At 48.7% G+C, this 20,059-nt stretch overlaps 1 protein-coding gene across 1 annotated transcript in view; it reads right to left on the reverse strand.

Annotated features, from left to right (window-relative positions):
* Positions 1-5,417: 5,417 nt before the first annotated feature.
* The window catches only part of DENND11 (DENN domain containing 11), a 42,966-nt gene continuing 28,324 nt past the window's right edge, over positions 5,418-20,059 (reverse strand). The window contains exons 4-9 of the mRNA XM_065884280.1: positions 13,315-13,468; positions 9,187-9,325; positions 8,154-8,285; positions 7,865-8,015; positions 7,280-7,348; positions 5,418-5,613 (exon numbers count right to left, since the gene is read on the reverse strand). Coding sequence (XP_065740352.1) covers positions 5,418-5,613; positions 7,280-7,348; positions 7,865-8,015; positions 8,154-8,285; positions 9,187-9,325; positions 13,315-13,468 — 841 coding nt within the window. The remainder of the gene's footprint in view (positions 5,614-7,279; positions 7,349-7,864; positions 8,016-8,153; positions 8,286-9,186; positions 9,326-13,314; positions 13,469-20,059) is intronic.

The following is a 20,059-nucleotide window of genomic DNA, read 5'->3' on the forward strand; positions in this document are numbered from 1 at the left end:
TTCAGATATATACACATATGATATACACAGATGTTATCTGTACCACAGAACAAAATCAATTCAAGAAACATTTACTCTTCGGGATGAACCCCAGCTTCCTTTAGGCCTTTAAAATGATCACCATTGAAGAGAGAGAACAACACACCCAGATGCAGTAATATTCAGGGTGAGATCTATGAACTGTCTTACTAATTTCATACTATGAGGTAAACACTTGAAACAAAAACAGATTCCATTTCTCTTATTGCTGTAACTCGTACACTGGGGTATTAATCAAAGTAGGGGTTTGACATTTAAGGCGACAGGGAGACTATGCTGATCCTAACTTGGCAAAAACAGAACTTTTCCCAAGGCTTACAACTATTTCTTTTTCAAAAAAGGTTTCTCTCTGAGACCTATAAAAAAATTTAGCCAACAAACTTGGGATAAACAAAGGAGGTTAGTTTTGTTTTTCCTCTACTCTGTACCCCTAAAGTCTCCTACCCAGTCTGTTCAAAAGCACAGAATCTACAGCTTTCCTCACTGGTCGTGGAGGGCTAGACCGAAAATCATTTCCTGATGCTGCCTTCAAAATGTTTTGAGACTTCTATCTTTGCTTGATTTGGCCAAAGGAAGGAGTTTTCACTCCAATGTCAATGGTATATGTTAACAACCAGTGAACTCGGTGACCCGTGTGTGGATTTTTCATTTTGTGGGTCATCTCCAGCTAGTTCATAATACCCTACACCCCACCCCTGCATCCCCCAGCTGTCCTTAGAAAGCAAAGTAGATGTACATTAGTCTAAAGAGGCATTCCACAGCAAACAGAGGTAATTCACACCTATCCTTCCATGGTAGTTAAATAAATTTTCTGAATTTAGAGCCTATTACCTCTAAAAGCCCACTACGCTGAGCTTCTAGAATAAATGCTAAAGAGATGAAAGCAGGGCTTTACTTCTCCGTCATCATTTCTCTATCTAGCTCTGGAAAATTCTTGCTTCCTTTCTAAATGTGCAGTTTCACCAAATGGCCCCTGTGTTCCAGCTCCACAAATGAGTCAAAGTGCCAGTTATAAAACTACCCCTGCCTCTCATCTGCCTCCAGCTAAGAGGCCTAGAGGTCAGCAGGCTCACATTCACCCCCTTTCATACGAGAATCTTACTTAAGGTTGGTGAACGTGTGTCACCCTCCATCGGACTGTCAACTTTATCTCCTCAAGAGGCTGTGCGTGAGATTTCACAGGACAGCCCTTATTCACTCACCCAAACATTTAACTAACAAAACGCTTATGGGGTCTCAGCTGCTTCCAAATTGCAATACTGCCCGTTTCTTCTAGGATTATAGTTTTGAAATTTCCTTCCAACATCTGCATACTCAATTCATCACATAGTAATATCGATATAAAAATAAACTTCCATTTCTTATAAGAAAAACATGAACTAAATTCACAGTTAGCCTTTTTCCACAGCACTCCACCCCAGTAGCTCCGGGGAACAGAGGTATACTGGTAATACAAATGGAATATTAAAAATCCATGACTTGGGAGTAAAAGGAGCCCTGAACTCCTCTTCTCCTACCTGAATCACAAAAGGGCTTTCCTGAAATGAGAGGGGACGGACTGCCCTGCTGGAGTGAGCCCCAGGTCTGCAGGATCCTCACTGCAGGGCACTAAGTACAGCAGGAATGCAGGGAAAAGACCCGAGGACTGGCCCTTTCGCAGAGTCTGAGCCCACCAGCCAGGAACCTAACGGGGAGATGAAAGCCCGTGTGAGACACGCCAGTCCCCATACTAACCTTGCCTGTTTGAGAACTGTCATCACGCCAAAGCAAGTTCACTGTCTTATTCAGCAGCACCCTCCCCCTCCTCTACCTCTGCAAGTATGATCCGTCCTGGGAGTGGAGGAAGCACCTCAGCTCATTCCCTGGGCTCTAAAGTTTCATTTAAAACAAAACAAAACAAAACAGTCCCTGAGGTCCCCGCCTCTTCCTGGAGGGTTGCCGTACTGCCGTTAAAAGGTTAACTCTTCACTGCCCTTTACAAAAGGTTCCCCAAAGGCCTCGGTTTAAAGGTGAATAATCTCACCTTTGTCTTGCGTTTGAAGGGCTTTCAGTGTATCAAGACAAATAGCAAGTTCATCCTCGTAACCACCAGAATGAAAAACAGTGACTCAGCTATGATTTCACTTATCTTTATCTTCTAGCTAAAATATAGGTGGTTACACTGATAAATGAATCTTCACACGTGGTGCTGAGAATTGTCTGCAACCTGTGCTATAGTTAAACTTCCCATCTTGATTTTCACGTGGGACAAAACAAGGTAAGTTATAAATGCAAATTCCTATGCTAAATTATTTCTATCGCTCTATCAATGAATCTAGCGTCCCTTCTTCAGCCAAATGGAAGACATGATGCCAGGATGAAGGATGGCTCCGGGGGACAGATGCTTGCTGATCCACGGCAATCCTAACTCACCGAGGGCTGTACAGGCACTTACACTAGAAGGGATCGACACCAGGCCTAAGGAGTGCTTCCTGCCTAGCAAAAGCCAAAGCTAATTCTAAACTATTATTTGGCCCATACTTTTTGGTCTGGTGAAAGTTAAGTCCTACCATTTCTGACTCCTCAAGAGTCCTAATCCAGAGGACAACTGGACATTGTCCCAAAGGCTGAATGGTACCATCTGCCCAGCCTGCATAAGTGAAAAGTCCACTTCACCAGAACTCTGTCGTACCTTACAGACATCAACAAACCCCAAGCTTGGGTTCTAGGTCCCACAAGGATTCTCGCCACCGAGAGTTTCTTCTAACTTGACTCAGGGGTGACCTGGCAGCCCCCGTGTCTCAGGTCAGCAGTATTTCTAAGTTAGGACGTGGCTCGCAGCTTGGTGTTAGATCAGGCTTAAAGTCCCCCAGCAGGACCGCACCAGCTGGCACAGTGGGCCGTGGGGAGGGAGGGAGGTGGTCCAAGGGTCTAGAGGGACAGGAGGCCACCATCAGTGGACCCGAGGCTCCGACCTGCTCCAGAAGGCCACAGTAGCAGCAGTAAGTCCTATCCCTTCTGGGGACAGGGAAAGGGACATTCCCCAAAGCTTCCAAACAAAAGCAGGGGGTTTCTCAGAAAATATTTCCACAGTGACACAGAAGCAGGTCTGTGTGGCTTCTAGCTTCTACCGTCCCTGTGCAGGGAGCCTTGCCTGGTACCTCACCTACGAACTCCCCTTTCAGGGACCTGGCAGCAAGTGACGCTGTGGGTGCTGCCCACCTGAGAGAGCCTTCAAACGGTGACCTCTGACCTCGGGAGCAAGAGGCTCCACATCTGCATTCTTGGGGGGCGACAGGCAGTGACGAGGGTAACCAGAGGGCAACGGCGCGCCGGCCGGCCCAGCAGAGGGCACGGCACTAGACTCCCGCCGCCCCCCCCCCCCCCCCACACGCAGGAAGCTGGCAATGCAGGGAAGAACCAATTCTTGGGTTTCCTCTTCAAGGCCGGCCGAGCCCAGGGTGCGTATGACCTCAGAGTGGCACTGCCTCATGGGTGCACCCCTCCCAGGGCCACCCCCAGCCCAGACCTCTGCGTGAGCATCGGCGGGACACACAGAGATGTCAGATGGACAGCTGCCTAGGACGGCAGGGAGCTAAAAGGAGCACAGAAGCCTGGGCCCACCATTCAAAGGGAAATACAGGAATCTCATCTTCATCCTACTACCTTTACATCAGCACGTCTGAGCTTGGAGTTACAATAGCACAAAAACAAAAGCGTTCACACGCAGCAGGCCTCTGGAGCAGAAGTGCTTAAATATTCTCCCGACAAATTCCCCAGCTGCACAGAAAGAGGGTCTGCCTGTGTCCTCCACGAGAATCCGACCTTCCCTTTTACGCCCGCCCCTACTTCTGACCACCCACCCCCAACATAGAAAGCCCTGAGCCTTCGGATACCACTAAGAGTATATAAAAGTAACCGTAACTTGACCCAAGTTAGAAAGGCCACTTCTTCTCCAGGGGCGAGAGGGGACAGTCACTCTTCCAGGAAAAAGGCAGTGAAGCTTCAGCTTCTAAACACAGATTCTTTTTTTCTTTTGTAAACATATGTATTACTGAAATGAAGGCTAAACCCACAGGGGAGAAAAATGTACAGTTTACAATTCAATGCCCAAACTGATTTATATACTCACATAAAAGATGCTACCTTGATTAATCAACGTCTGTGCATTTCCACATGCGAATTTCTTTAGTCTTCAATTCCATGTCAAGGGGCTACAGTGAAAATGTTTTTAAATAAAGCAATAAGCCCTATAAAGCTAGTCTTGAGATAAGACATGTGACCCATCTATTTGGAAGTTATTTCTCTCTGCTGTGTACATTTGCCTGGCTGGAACTTGGTCCCAGACATGGATATACGGATGGCTATTCCAATAACAGAGCCAGGCAGGAATGGTGAAGGGCAAGAAGTTATTTGTCATCAACAACCCAGGATCCCAAGTCAAAATCCTAAACAGACCCCAAAGACCTAAACGCTACTCCAGGAGCTAGCTTCTCTGGCTAACAGACTGTGGCTGTCTCACCTAAGCTGGCATCCACCGAACGCCCCAGCCAAAGAGAACAGGCAGGGCCGACAGGAGCTGTCCCAGGTCAGAACACTCCGCAGCAAAGCAGAGGAGCTCACTCTCAGGGTTCCCTTGTTAACATCGGCCCGAAGGAATCTGCCAGCCCGTCCCCGAGAGGAGGGGATTCAGAGAAAAAGGACTATTGCGTGGAGTGGCCACCATTAACTTACTCAGAGGAAGGCTTCAAGGCTTCATTCTACAATTTTAGCTCTCAGGTGACTGAGAAGCAACCTCTCCCTGTCATCTGTCCTTAGAGAAGCTCACACTTGGTGACAGAAATATCCTTTGTCCCTCTTTGAAGTCTCTTACCTATGTGAACAGAGAAAACACAGATTTACTCTAATAAACAGGAAAAGGGATTCGATCCCAAGACTAGACTCCCAGAGCTGATTAAAGTAACCTTGAAAGGCCACCTGGTCTAGCTTCTGCTTCAGGCAGGTGGACATCCAACGCCACACTGGATGGACAGCTGTCTTATTCTTGATATGTCAAGCGACAAGGACCAGACAGACTTTCTCAACAGTCCAGCCCCACGTTTCCAGAGCTCAGCCCGCGCCTGGTGATATGCGGCCTCCGCCCCATCTCCTCAAGTCCCTCAACAAGGCAATGAGAGAATCTGCTTTGATAACTCCTAAGACCAAACCGGCGGCAGCTCTGAAGGCGGTAGCTTTCAACGACCTACAAAACCAAGGTGCTCTCTCATCTTACCTCTTGGTAGGGAGGAAGGGAGGGAAGGCGATGCAAAAGTTACATTTGTTGGAAGTATAAACAGTGTTCCTTTGTGTCAACTTAATTAAAAATCAGGCCATCTGGGGCCTGGGTGAACTCATCCTTCCTATGGGCAACAGGGGTTGTCAATGACCAACATGACATCAATGCCGTAGGCCTCCAGCAGGTCCATGAGAAAGCTCCGGTCTCCTTGGGGGTCTAGACCCATGCCCCGGGCATGCTCAGCCGTCAGAGTTTTGTCTTGACTGGCGGACACCTCCAGTAAAGTCTGAAATATCCGATTGTTTTGCTCTAGGAAAAACCTGCATTCACAAGACAAGACGTGGGAAAGGGAGGGCAGAAATGACACGAAAGCTCACCAAGTAAGCCACACGTGGGGAACCAAAACTACACTGCTTTGCTTGATATACTTTTAAATGGTTTCAAATCTCAGACACATCTTTTAAAAGAAGAAAACGGGTTAGAAGTTAAACGGTTATTCAAGTGCCGCTAAGGTCAGCAAAGAACTGGCGTTAACCGTGGTACGACGAGCAAAATCTCTAAGCAACTGATGGTCTGACTGCCAACAATTTATCTTCCTGTTGAGAGGGAGGTCACTAGGGGTTTAAACACAGCTGTAGGGAGAGGCCCCCGTAAACTTGGTTCCTCTCTTTCTGCTTAGTCGTAAAGGGAAGAGAAGGACAGAAAACAAAACCAAATAGACTGATAACGCAGTTCTGAGGTCAAGACTTAATGTGAGAAAGTGGAATTCACCTTCAAAGCCCTGGCTGGGTAAGTAGAGCCCGCAGCAGGAGGTGAGCCTTCCTAGAGGCAGAGAAGGGCTCTGAATTGGCTCTCCAGGCCCTGAGGCACCCACACAGAAAAGGTGGAGCTCAGGGGCGCTGCGGCGGGCACGGGGCAACCTGAAGCCAGCCCTGCTGGAGCGGGCAGTGAAGGCGGAAGGGGAGTCAGCCTGGAGGTACCGGTATCGCCACAGCTCACTGCCATCTGTACGCAGCTGTGTGCTTTCGATTGCTTTTTTTGTTTTAATTATTCACAGAGCATGATTTGAATGTCACGAACTTACAGTACTGTATGAATATATGAACTGTAGTCAGAAAAGGCATTAACTGTCTAGACTTTTCAGCTGTGTTCCACAGAGCAAGGTGCCTAGTGCCCAAAGCAGCTCCGGGCGCTCTGGAATGTCAGATTCAATAGACTGTGTCAAGCCTTGATGAGTCTGCTGGTTCTCTGCTCAGTTCCCAGATACTTTTACAGCTAAACAGCATGTATGCATTAGAAAGTACACTTTATTAGAATCAAAGTACTGCACCTTTGTTGAATTATCAAAGCCAATATCAAAGCCAGAAACAGTTCTAACTGCAAGTGCTATTCCCCACCCCCATCCCGGGAGGCGGGGTAGGAAGACCAAGCCGGAAGCTGGGAAAATTGTTTCTGGTTCAATTACATTTCTGTTCTTATCACTGAGCACTGTTTCACAGAGCTGCTTATGAATGGGATCAGTGCTACGAGGTATAAAGGCCATGGCTCCCACCCTGACCACCAACAGCTCTGAGGGAAAGAAATGTCCTTCGATTCAAGAGTTAAGTTTCTGATTAGCCCATAATACTCAGTACAAGGAACTGCTCCATTCAAAGGAAGCAATGGGATGAGAAGTCCCTGCATCCCGAGGGACACACAGAGCTCCTATGCAGCGGACATCTGGATGTGGATGCCCAACAGGAAGACAGCTGCGGGGACTCCCATTTTCTCTTAAAAACCTTCCCCTGCTGCTTTAACTTTTCTGGGTCCCCCAACAGCATTTTGGGGCTCAGGTTGACTCTGTGTGAAGCCCAGCTCTAAGTGCCCTTGGTGGCAATAAAGGGCATCCTTGGGCTGCAGCAGGTAACACGGGAGGGATCCAGGCTAGAGCCGTTAGTGCTAAGGGACCCACGGGAAGGCCCACGACCGCCGCCTGGGCCGACTTACAGCACAAAGAGGTCCTCTTCACAGGGGTTATAATCTCCTTCTACCTCCTGGGAATACAACAGCATCTGCCTGTCGGGGAGGAGACGCCCGTCAGCCTCTGGCGCAGCTACGAGGACCCCAGCGATGGGCGAGGTCACCGGCCAGGCATCTGCACGGGCCACCGCCTCTCAGGAAGGAGGCTGATCCAGAGCGACACACGCACCCTGGCCCCCGTCCAAAGGCAGGGAGAGCAGCAAAGATAAACGGGGCTTGGAGTCCAGGGCTGGTTCTGCCCGTGTGTAATCCCACTCAAGTGACCATCTTTCCTAACTGTCATAAAATAGGGATGAGGTGATGAGACCATTTATTTCGCCACTGATACCAACACGCTCCCTCGGGCCTCACAGATTCCAGAGGCCACCAGAAAGGAGTCTCCCCACACATGCCTGCTGCCCATCGGTATGTGCTGGGAGCTTCCTCAACCCCGGCTCCCGGCAGAGGGGCAGAAGTGTGCCCAGAGGGAAGGGGCGGCAGGCGGGCTTGACGGGAGCCCCACCCCCCCGCTGTCCCGACAAGGCAGCGCCGCGGCCCCGGGCTCTGATCTACCTCTGCTCGCTGAGCCGCCGGTACTTCTCCCGGTCGGCGCTGTTGACCTTCAGCAGCGGCTGCAGGTGCTCGTGGTGCGTCTTCACATTCTGGTTGTCCACGTAGACGTCGTACAGCTCCCGCTTCTCCTCAAAAATCTTCTCGGTGGTGCCTGCGGGAGCTGGGCTTCAGGCGGCAGGACCCCGGAGGACGGCCCTACAGGGAACCAGCCCGACGTGCCGGGACAAGGAGGGCCCCGGGCGACCCCGCCAGGGATGTGCGGGCAGGATGGGGCGGGCCCCGTACTCACAGGCCACGTAGGACACCTCTACCTCCAGGCTCTCGATGTCGGCCACGTTCACATAGAAGAAGGGCTTGGACTCGGGAACGGTGCCCCCGATGCCGGGCAGGGAGACGTTGGCCAGGCAGCAGCAGCAGTACACTGCGGGGACGGCGGAGGTGAGGCCGCCCGGGCCCCTCCGGCCCCTCCCTCCCAGCCTGCGGCCACCTTCTCGGAGCTGTCAGCTCCACCAAGGCGCTCAAACCCAACGGACATGTTTCAGTCTGTGTCTCACGAGGCCCTGCTTAGCATTTGGTGCTGGTGACCCTCTCCCTTCTCAGAACTCTTACCCACCGCGACCCCCACATCTCCTGGTCCCCTCCCCTCTTCTGACTGCACGCCAACACCCCCTCTGCCTTCCGCCTTCGCTGGCTCACCTCCCAGGCCTGCACCTTACACGCTGGCACGTCCCTCCTCACTCACATTCTCCCCAAATGACGGCACCCACCCCCCCGGCTATCAGCTCGGCCTCTGTGCCACCCCCAGGTCTGTCTCTGTGGCCCAGCCTGTCCCCCAAGGTCCTGACCCAACTGTAGCAGTGCCTAGAGTACCGCTCGAGAAGGCCTCAGAGCAGCACACACTCGTCACGTCCAAGGTAACTCTGTCACACTGCCCCCCACCTGCTCCTCCTTGGTCCCCCCCGGTAGCCTCACCGTCCTCAGCATCCTAGATCCTGCCTCCGTTACCTCACATACATCAGAACCTTACAACCCAGATGCCAGGCTTTGCCAGGTTTCTCTCTTAAACATATCAAGCATCCATCCTCTCTGCTTTAACCCAGACCCTTCTCCCTCACCAGACCACTGACGTGTTACCCGATCCGTCTTCCATACCGCCAGAGTCCATTCTACAATACTAATCCAACCGTGTCACTCCCAGGCTTAAAACCCCTGAAGCCCTGATATGGCTCAATCCCTTCTGGCCTTGGTCAACACTGGAAAGACTGGGGCAGTTTCTGTTGCAGAGAACTTGGGAAGAGTCCCTGACTTTGGCTTCTAGTTACCTCTATAGCACACGACGCCCACTGGAGGGGGAGAAAATATCAAAATGCGCTTTCGAAGTAAGGCAAATTTCCAAAGGATGAGTATCTGTTCCCCAAAGAACTTAATAAACTGAGACATGCAGCCAGCTGGGTGTGTGATCTGAAAAAATTAAAAGGGGTGGGAGGCGAATAGCTTGTTAGAAATATTGCAAAAAATATTCAGTACAGGTGTATGCTAACCACCCCTTCCCCTGCCAACAACGACAACAAAAAAAACAAGGTACCACCAAACAGGTTCAATAAGGGACGGTTACTTCCACGTAAAATGGTATTTTTCACTTTCAAAGTCTTATCTTTAAACTAGAGGTCCATCATTCAACAGCTCCCCGATACACCAACGTGTGAATTTAGGGATCTTATAAACTACCTCAACCGGGGGAAGCGGTACAGAGGAAGCGAAGCTGGACGTAACTTCTGAGAGTCTCTCCGAGGTGATGGACACCTCAGCGAGAACGTTCAGCTCCCAACACGACTGAGCGCCGGAAGGAAGAAAAGGATGCGCTGACAGTCCCGGGTGAGACCCCAAGCGTACAGGGACCCGGCTCCCGTGCGAGGTGACGTGTGGGCACAGATGACAGGTTACGCCACGGGGCTCCCTGACACAAGCCCCGGCACCTAAGCCCACCTCCGCCTCCTCTCAGTGCTGGATGCGAGGACCCTCAACCCTGAGGGTCGCCTCCCGGGCCCCTGCCGCCAAGGCACATCCCGGGGTCAGGAGCTCGAGCTCTGACCCAGGGAAAGCTGGGGGCCTGTCCTGCTCTGCCCTCCACTCACAGGGAAGCCTCGGGAAAGCCAGCCAACATTTCGGGCTCTCTTTCCTCATCTGTAAAATCGGGACACCACTGTCACATCCTTCATCTGGCTAGAAGGACCACTTGAGAAAAACCGTGTGGAACCCTTAGCACGTGGGAAAAGCCACATGCAGCAGCCACAACTGTCGCCGACGAGACGTGAGGCTTCAAGCCAGGTGCTCTGTGAGCCTTCTGGAAGGTCACTTTCATGCTAAAGCGTCAGAAGGGACAGTGCTCTTCACCCGTTCGGGACGCAGGTGAGAGCACTTCTGGAGGCAGGTGCCACCGGCACCAAGGCCGCGCGCTGGGTGTGACACCTGCCAGCCCCCTGGGGCACCCGCCACCCGAGCCCCGGGGTGGCCGCAGCGCTCCGCCAGACCCCCTCCTCCGGACCACCCGGGAGAGGGCTTCCCTTCCCAAGGCATCGCCCCGCACCACAGCCACCCCCGCCCCGTGCCTGCGGAAGGGCTGTCCCCCGAGGGGCCCCGCCTGCCCTCTGCCACTCCTTTGCCACCACGTCCCAGCTCTCCGGGAGGAGGGGCAGCGCACGACCGCGGCTGCTCGCTGCGTCCAGTCGCACTGTCTCGTGAAATCCGCGCGTCCTCTGCTTCCCTCCCTTCTCCTGACTCTTCCGCTCAGCCCCCGCCGGCCTCCGCCCGCCAAGCAGATACAACAGAGCCAAAGCCCCTCAGGTTCTTCTCAGCGCGCACTCTGCTTATCTTCACGCCCTAAACGTGTGCCTCTCCTGCACGAAGGCCTGGCAGGGTTTTGCCCAACTGTGTCCTGGGCCCTAGTATCCTAGAGTAAACCAGCAGCCCTCAATTCTGCCTGTACTTATTCATTCATTCATTCATGGACACGTGTGCCTTCGGGCAGGAAGCACTTCCCACGTGCTTGCTTTGTGCCCTGAGCTAAGCAGTCTGGCTCCACAATGAACAGGAGGCCAGGCCCTGCCCTGGCACAGGGTACAGGCTGGCGGCAGAGGCGGGCGCACGAGCCCTTAAAGGCCAGGCTGATGCGAGCCGCGACGGGAGGGCGCGGGACCGCAGGAGGGCGTGCGGAGGCTGCCCCTCCTGGGCCCGGCGAGGGGCCCTCCTCACTTCGGAGAGAGGCGGCCCCGCAGACCGCGCCTCAACCCGTCTCCGTTCCAGCCGCACAGCGCCACCCACATTTCTCCTGTTTTCACTCCAAGCCGTTTCCCTCCTCGTGGCCTTGCAGCTGCTTCTCTTGACTGGCCCAGTTCCCACCTGTCTTCCCTCTGCCCTTTCATGCCAGCTACGCTCTCCTCTTCCTGTTGTTTCACCATTGCTGGCAAGCCCCTCAGGGTTCACGCTTCGTCCCTCACCTTTCACCTGCAGCCCCCTAGGAAATGCATCTGCTCCTGCAGCTCACTCCCCCCATTTCTGTCTCTCTCCCACTTTCCCACTTCCCTGGGGGAACATTTACCAGCCACTGATGGGCCTCAGAGAGACTGTGACCCTGCCTTCCTCTCACTTTCCAGGTTTTTTTTTTTTCCCCTCTGTAACGGTCTTAAATCTGACCTCTACTTTATAAGCTTATTTAAAATTTTTCTTTACGTATGTGTTCACTTTGTAAAAAATTCACCGAACTATATACTTAAGATGTCTTAACACGTCGCAGGCGCACAGTGCCAGCGGCCTGAGTGCCAGCTGTGCAGCGCCCCTCCTCCAGCTCCTGCGGTTTTGGTAACGTCACTTTTCCCTCTTTGTTACTCCAGCCCCGGGAGCACGGGGCAGGCAGCCTCCAAACCCCCAGGGACGTCCCCACCTATTGGTGTTTATGGCCTTATGCAACCCCCTCTTCCTCTTGAGGAACTTGCTTTTAACCACGCGAATACGGCAACATTGCAGGGCTGTGACTTTCCACGGTTAGGTACAAAGGATCATGACTTCCATCTCGCCAACAGTCTTTTTCACTTGTTGGCTGTGATGAAGCAAGCCATCATGTTGCGGAGAGACCCACTGGGGGCAACAAACAGTCTGCAAGGCGCTCAGTCCAACAGCCCTCAAGGAACTCAGTCCTCCCAACAACCACGTGAGCTCAGAAGTGGATATTTCCCCAGTCAAGCCTTCAGATAAGACCCCAACCTTGACTGCAGTCTCATGAGAGACCATGAAGAGGGGACCCAGCTAAGCCATGCCTGGATCCCTGACTCACAGAAACAGATATGTACTGTTTTAAACCATTAATTTGGGGGCAATCCGTGATGCAGCAACAGATAACTAAAATAGGGTGGTGCCGCTGTCTGTATTTCTGGTGTTTAGGTTATCTTGTTACCTTTCCGTGCCTCTGGTTTTCCAATTCCTGTATTACCAATTGCCTGTATTGAATTAGTTCGAAATATCTGACATAGTTTGTGTTTTCCTAACAAGACCCTAACTGGTACTTATTCAGGTTCAAATTCCATGGTCCAGTATTTAAGCTTCTCTACAATCTGATTCCAACCTATTTTTCCAATCCTTTCTGTCCTGGCCAGCTGACATTGAAATTCAATCCCAGTCACTGATAAACAGCTAGCAGAATGTCTGACTCACAGAAGGTGCTGACAAAGTGACGGATCGTGGTCCCCACTGTCGCTCATGCCTTCCCTCAGTCTGGAATTAGCTCCTCTCACTTTCCCCCAGACAAATACTTCAAGGACCAACTCCTCTTGCAAGATGCCTTCCCAGAGTTCTCTAGAACTCATGGCATAATTTCTCTACCGGGCAGCCTGAAATTTCCACTGAAGTATCTTGTGACCACCTGTAGGTGGCGGGAGATGGGAAGGGGGAAGTGCAGGATGGAGGAGGGGGCACAGGGGGGAAGAAGGAGGAGGAGGGGTGATCTTTGTACCCTCCCAAGGCCTAACACTTGGTTGGGTGTGTCGTTAATGGTAAATAAACATACTCTAGTATTTACAAAGAAAAAAAATACACAGTAAAGGAATACCAAAACTACTGTAACTAAGAAATATCTTAACTGCGAAACGCTTCATCTTTAGTTCAAATGTCTGCCTTTAAACTGCCTGAGGCAATCGCTAGAACCAGGAGTCCACCACCGCTGGCCTATCAGGATGACTCTGCACCATGATTACAGAAGTATTAGAAGTGTATACTTCTAATGTATTCAATGTTAGTTGAAGATAACTTGCCTTATGTTTTAAAAGCATCAAATGCTTAGGTTACAATCCTATTCTATCAAAAGCAGACTTTGGGCATCAGCCCAAGACAATTTCCTTATTCATGAAAACAATAATCAACAACTGCCGTCCCCAGACCTAAGTCCGGGGCTGACCTACCTTCATCTCGGGGTACATGTACCGGTGGATGGAAGGCAGCCAGTAGACAGGGGGCAGGCTGCCACCTCTCCCCGGACTGGCACGGAGCACCCCCTTCTTGTCCTCGTAGAATGCAGCCAGACGAGAGTAATGTCCCGGTGTCTCCAGCTGGTGTCTGCACGACACACACGCACAGTGAGAATGGCTCTTCCCACAGACCTGCCACTCACTCCCTGGCCCCAAGGGAAGTACTACTTTGGTGGGGGTGGGGAGGGGAAAGGCCTAGATAAACTAAAAGACCCCCTTCTTGAGGTCGCCTAGAACACCTCCTTTGGTGTTACAGAAGCTTCCTTATGAAAAACTCTAACGTAGGCTCTGAAACTCCCCAACAGTGCTGTGGACGCAATCAGGAGGAATTAACAGACTGTAACTAATATCTATTGTTCTCGAGCAAAGGATGCTTCCCAGAGAAGGGGTAACTTGGAAGACCACAGATTCCCTGCTGGAAAGCTGCTCTTTGTTTAGAAAGCATGCTCGTGTTCTTGCTTTGCTGATACAAAAGAATAAGACGGAAGAGTACCCCTCAATGTCTCAAATAACGGAAAACAATTACTGGATGTCACAAAGGGCTTCTAATTTTTGCACCAAGTAATAAAAAGCTCAGAATCTCTTTTATTCCCCAACCTAGGCTGCTCGGGTGGCAGAGACTCGGCTGTGGGTAGTTCTGTCAAATAACCCCCAAATCAAGAAAGCAACGTTGAGGCCTTGGAGCATCTGGACAATGGAGCATCCAGTCCTGTCTTCAGGTCAAGCACAGGAGGACCGTGGGTACCACATTGGCACTATGATTACTGACAGCACAGTGGGTTGAATTTTAAATGAAGCCATAATCCAGTATCACTGGTGTCTTTATGAAAAGGGGAAATCTGGATGCGCGCACACACACACACAAACACACACACACACAAGAACACCATGTGAAAATGAAGGCAGAGATCAAAGTGATGCATCTACAAGCCAAGGTCGAGCAAAGACTGCAGAAGACAGGAGAGAGGCAATGAACAGATTCTCTCTCGGAGCCCTGGGGAGAAACCAAGCCTGCTGACACCTTGATTTTAGACTTCTAGCCTCCAGAACTGTAAGATAATACATTTCTGTTGTTCTCAGTCACCTAGTTTTTGGTACTTTGTTAGAGCAGCGTTAGAAAACTAATACAGGGAGAAATAAAAGGCACTAAAACCTTTTTAGTCCATTTAAATTTCTTTAGAACCCTATAATTTCTATTCTCTTACACTGAAAAAGAATCAAAATATAGCTTTACTGAGCAAGGGGAGGCATCACCAATTACGGTTGGCCCTGGTACAATGATGGCTGAAAGGCAATGATGCCCCCAACCTGTCATTTGCCGGCTTCCTCCAAACACTGACACAAACTCAGATTCAAGATTTGCACAGTCCAACCGGTACCCAGCTGCTCCCCAAACATCTCTGCTCCAGAGGGACGTACAGCTCCTCGTGTCAAGGCTACGGCTGCCACTTCGTCCCTGTGAGATCTCGGTCAAGCTACTGAACTTTTCAAAATCTGCTTTTTTTCCCCTCCTTAAAAACACAGATACTAGTAACACCGCGGTATCATTTTGAGGTGTAAATGGAGTTAAGCAGAAAATGGGCCTCACATATCTCAGCCCCTCACAGAACACTAGGTTCCTTCCTCCCTAGCACATGGGGCAGAGTCTAGCTAGGTGCACAGGGAGGGTTTGGAAACAGTGGGTAAATGGGGAAGATTCAGGCCAAGCCCTAGAAGAGAACTTAGGGCAAATTTATATTTTTTTTAAAAATTAATTATTTTTGGCTGCGTTGGGTCTTCGTTGCTGCACACGAGCTTTCTCTAGTTGCGGCGAGCGGGGGCTACTCTTCCTTGCATTGTGCGGGACTCTCATTGCGGTGGCCTCTCTTGTTGCGGAGCACAGGCTCTAGGCACGCGGGCTTCAGCAGTTGTGGCGCATGGGCTCAGTAGTTGTGGCTCGCGGGCTCTAGAGCACAGGCTCAGTAGTTGTGGCGCAGGGGCTTAGTTGCTCCGCGGCATGTGGGATCTTCCCAGACCAGGGCTCGAACCCGTGTCCCCTGCATTGGCAGGCAGATTCTTAACCACTGCGCCACCAGGGAAGTCCCAAATTTACATTTTTAAAAAGAAAAAAAAAATCATCAAGTACACCCAAAAAAAGATTACAAAAATAAACTCTCCTCTGAGTGATAGCTCTCTAATTTGGGGGTTCCTATACATTTTGCTTTAAGCTTTGCAAAGGGAGGCAGTTGTGTGATGTAATAACAAATGACCTTGGGGGTATGTGTGCTTATCATCATTTCTTTCACTCTTACAAATGTTCACACGCTAGATGGGAAATCCATGGGGGCTAAGCTGTGTCTGACGATTCTGATGGCCGACTTCAGACACCCTTCAGAGATGTGTCAAAGGGACGAAAGCTTGATTACTACAAAATAACAGACAGACAATTAAGTTCAAAGCTGTTTTCATTAGGACCTAATTTCCTTAAAAAGAACTGTGGGAAGCATTTTATTGTATTTCTAATACTATGTTTTGGCTACTATTTTCTAGGTTCCTTGTTGATTTGCTTCTGAATTAACTGTTTTACCTGTTTGACTACATTAAACTCTATACTTGAACCAAGATTCTAAAGAAGAGCTCACTATTAAGTTAGGGTCTCTTACACAAAAAGCTAGTTTCAGGATCCTGTCCTCTGACAGCCTATACCACGGGCTGATGGGACAGAACAAGGCAATCATATGGAATACAGAACACGAACACAGACATAAATATAAATTGGTAGTTCCCAGACAAATGTTAAACAACCGTTTTATGAAAGCCTCAAATTTTAAACACGATATAGATTTTGCAATAAACAAGATTGATTATCAAAGTGTAACACCAAGATAAACCCAAAGGTACTGAAACAAGGCTGAGAGTGTTGGAAGATAAGCTGGGCTTCAAGGATGATTCAGGAGGAGGCCTTCCTGGTGATCTTACCTACACAGATACCTGGATTAAGGAACACAGCCCAAGTATCTATGGAAACTGCCCAAGAGACATGACAATGTAAAAATGAGAGAGTAACCAGCACAATGTGTGCTATTGACCTGAAGCCACGGGCTCTGGGCCAGATCAAGGATTCCCCTGAAGGACCAGAGACACTGGGGTGCTACGTAAGCCCGCAGCCCCTTCACTGATACAACATAAGCTATGCGTCCATGCTGATGCCCACCGCAACTAACCCTCCCTTCCCCACCACACCAGGCAATAACGCACCCAATGTAAGTATCAGAGATGCCTCTGTACAGCAATTACACTTCATCACTCCTGTGTACTCGTTACTGCTCTGCACCAGTCTGTCTTCTGGCCTTGCAAGTACAGAAGAACAGGCATTCCCACTTGTTGCTGGTGCAGGTACAACATGGTACCACCTTTCTGAAGGGTCACTTGAAATCTGTATCCAGTTGTACCCTGTATATACCCTGAAACCCAATGATTCCATTTCTAGGAACGAGGCCTAAAGATCTGTATATGGATATGAACAATCATTTACCCGTAAGGATACTCATGTTCACGGTGGTGAAAAATAAGAAACCGCCTAAAAGCCCAATAACAGTGAAACAACTGAATAACCTGTAATCCGTCTGTATACTGAGACGCTACGGAACCAGCAAAATAACGACGAGGAGTATCATTATTCACGATCAGTGAAACGTTAACATGCCTTTCGGTTAGAAAATTTAGATACTGAACGACCTCAACATTCTTTTTTTTTTTAAATGAATGTGTATGTACACATTTATACATGGTAAAAAGACCAGAAGGATATAAATGTTAACAGCAGATATGTCTGGCTAGTGGGATTACGTTCTTTTTTTTTTTTTTTTTTTTTTTTTTTGCAGTACGTGGGCCTCTCACTGTTGTGGCCTCTCCCGTTGAGGAGCACAGGCTCCGGAGGCGCAGGCTCAGCGGCCATGGCTCACGGGTCCAGCCGCTCCGTGGCATGTGGGATCTTCCCGGACTGGGGCACGAACCCGCACCCCCTGCATCAGCAGACGGACTCTCAACCACTGCGCCACCAGGGAAGCCCAACGTTCTTTCCTTCCCGTTAGCCTTTGTCCATTTTTCAGTTTTCTGCAATAACTCTATGTTAATTTTATATTTCGTCTTTTTAAACTTTTCAATATGGAAAATTTCAAACATAAAGTAGAAAGAAGAGAATAATAGACCCCATTATCCATCACTTAGTTTCAACAATATTTTATCAATATGGTTACATCTATACCCTATCCGCCCGCCCACCCACCACTCTTTTGCCTGAAATGTTGTAAAGCAAATCCCTTATAACGTTTTACCCATAAATATGTCAGCATACATCTCTAACTAATAAAGTCTATTTAAAAAATAACATAACCACCACGGCATTATCTTGCCTAACAAAATAATGTGCCTTAATCCAAACTAATACGCAGTCCACTTTCAAATTATACCAACTGTCTCTGAAATGTTATTTTACAGTAGGTTGTTCGAACACGATCTAAGCAAGGTCAAAAATGTGGTTTAAAATTAATCCTTTAAAATTATATAGTAGTTCTCCAATATCTTCTGATTAATAAGAAACAGTCATAGAAAAGACTCTCTAACTAGGGAGATATCGAAGCCAAGAGTTATGGATGAAATACTAACAAATAACGTTAGGAAATCATAAGTAAGAATAAATATAAAACATGGATTCAGTGTTTTCAAAAATCAAGTCTAGTTAATTTATATAAAAGTCATTGCTGCAGTCAAGTATCACCCCTGCCTAGACCTGGGCTTACATCACTACACTTCTTTCTTTTCCTCATACCTTCTCATGCAAGTCCTTCTCTCATGTTATCCTGAGCCCTCTTTAATCACCAAAACCATTCTAGCTATGACTCAGAATCTAGAAGCCATAGGAATATCATCGAACTCAAGGAAGAAAACCATCCGCATGACAAAAAGTAATGTTAAACGACAAAGTGGAAAAAATACCACAAAGAATAAATCTCCATATTACACAAAGAACTCCTAGAAATTAATAAGAAAAAAACAACAATCAAAAAATAATGTAGCAGGGGCTTCCCTGGTGGCGCAGTGGTTGAGAGTCTGCCTGCCGATGCAGGGGACACGGGTTCGTGCCCCGGTCCGGGAAGATCCCACATGCCGCGGAGCGGCTAGGCCCGTGAGCCATGGTCGCTGAGCCTGCGCTCCGCAGCGGGAGGGGCCGCATCAGTGAGAGGCCCGCGTACCGCAAAAAAAAAAAAAAAAAAAAATGTAGCAAAGGCTCGGAACAGTTCACAGAAGAGGAAATATATATGACTCAAGCACGTATGAAGGTGCTCATTCTCACTCCTAAGAAAACTGCGAATTAAAATTATACTCACGTACCATGTTTTACCAATCGAAACGCCCAAAATCCACAAGTTGTATTTTTGTGTGGACAATGCTGTGAGGAAACAGCATTCTCTTGCATTACTGCTGGGCATGTAAAATGGTACAATCTCTATGTAAAGCAATTTGGCAATATCTATTAAAATTACAAACACATATGCTCTTTGAATCACCAATTTCATTTCTAGAAATTTAATGTACACATATACTACTCATGTGTGAAATTATACTTGCTCATAGGTATTCAGTGCAGCCTCATAACAGCAAAAGACTGGAAACAACCAAATGTCTATCAGTAAGCAACTTGATAAAGCAAGCATGGTTCTTTTACACAGGGCACGTAACACAACTGTGAGAAACAATGAAGAAGCTCTCCATGTACTAATATGAGAAGATCTCCTAGATATATTGTTGAATGAAAAAGGCAAGGTGCAAACAACATGTATAACATGCCACCTTTTGTATGAAAAGAGGGAAAATAAGAATATACATTTGTATTTGTATATAGACAAACTTTGGAAAGATACATGGGAAATCAGCAGTGATTACTGGGATTATTGGATGGATATGGGAACTGGGTGAAGACTTCATTTTATGCCAGTGGTTGAGACCGCCACTCTCTTCTTCCCTTAGTAACAGAACCTTCCAAAGTTTAGCTGGTCACGTGGCCACCCAGTTAAGGACCCCATTTCCTAGACTGTCTTGCTGCTAGGTGTGGCTAGACACTAAGAATAAGTCAATGAAACGTGGGCAGGAGCGATGTGTCCAATTTCTGGGATTCCTGTGGGTTTCCCCTTCCTGCAAGACCTAGTAATGGTGAATCAACTTTTACCATGTGGGTGAGGACAATACTCTAGCAGACGGCAGGACACAAAACAGAAAGACTTGGGTCCCAGAAATGACCCAGTGGAGCAAAGCCATCCACCACACTGGACTACTTCCCTTCCTCTGGGATTGTCATGCTAGAAAAGCTGTACTTCTACCTTGTTTGAGTCACTATATTTTGGGTTTCTTTGTTATAGCAACTTAGCCTGGATTTGAGCTAAAGCAGAAAATGATATTTAGGCATGATTTACCATAGTATCAAAAACCACACTGTAGCACTGGCTTAGTAGCTAGAAAGGGAAGATCGCTAAAAAAACAAACAAACAAACAAAAACTTTGCTAGAACTTCAATAACTTGGAAGACAGGCCTTGTATCATCTGAACTTGTAACTTTAAGGGAAGCAGTGAGCAACAGAGCACTGATAGCTCCTTGATGTTTTTAGTAGTTTTCATCTTACTACTACAACAGCAAGAGGAA

Source organism: Phocoena phocoena, chromosome 9, assembly GCF_963924675.1.
Source record: "Phocoena phocoena chromosome 9, mPhoPho1.1, whole genome shotgun sequence".
Classification (NCBI taxonomy): Eukaryota; Metazoa; Chordata; class Mammalia; order Artiodactyla; family Phocoenidae; genus Phocoena; species Phocoena phocoena.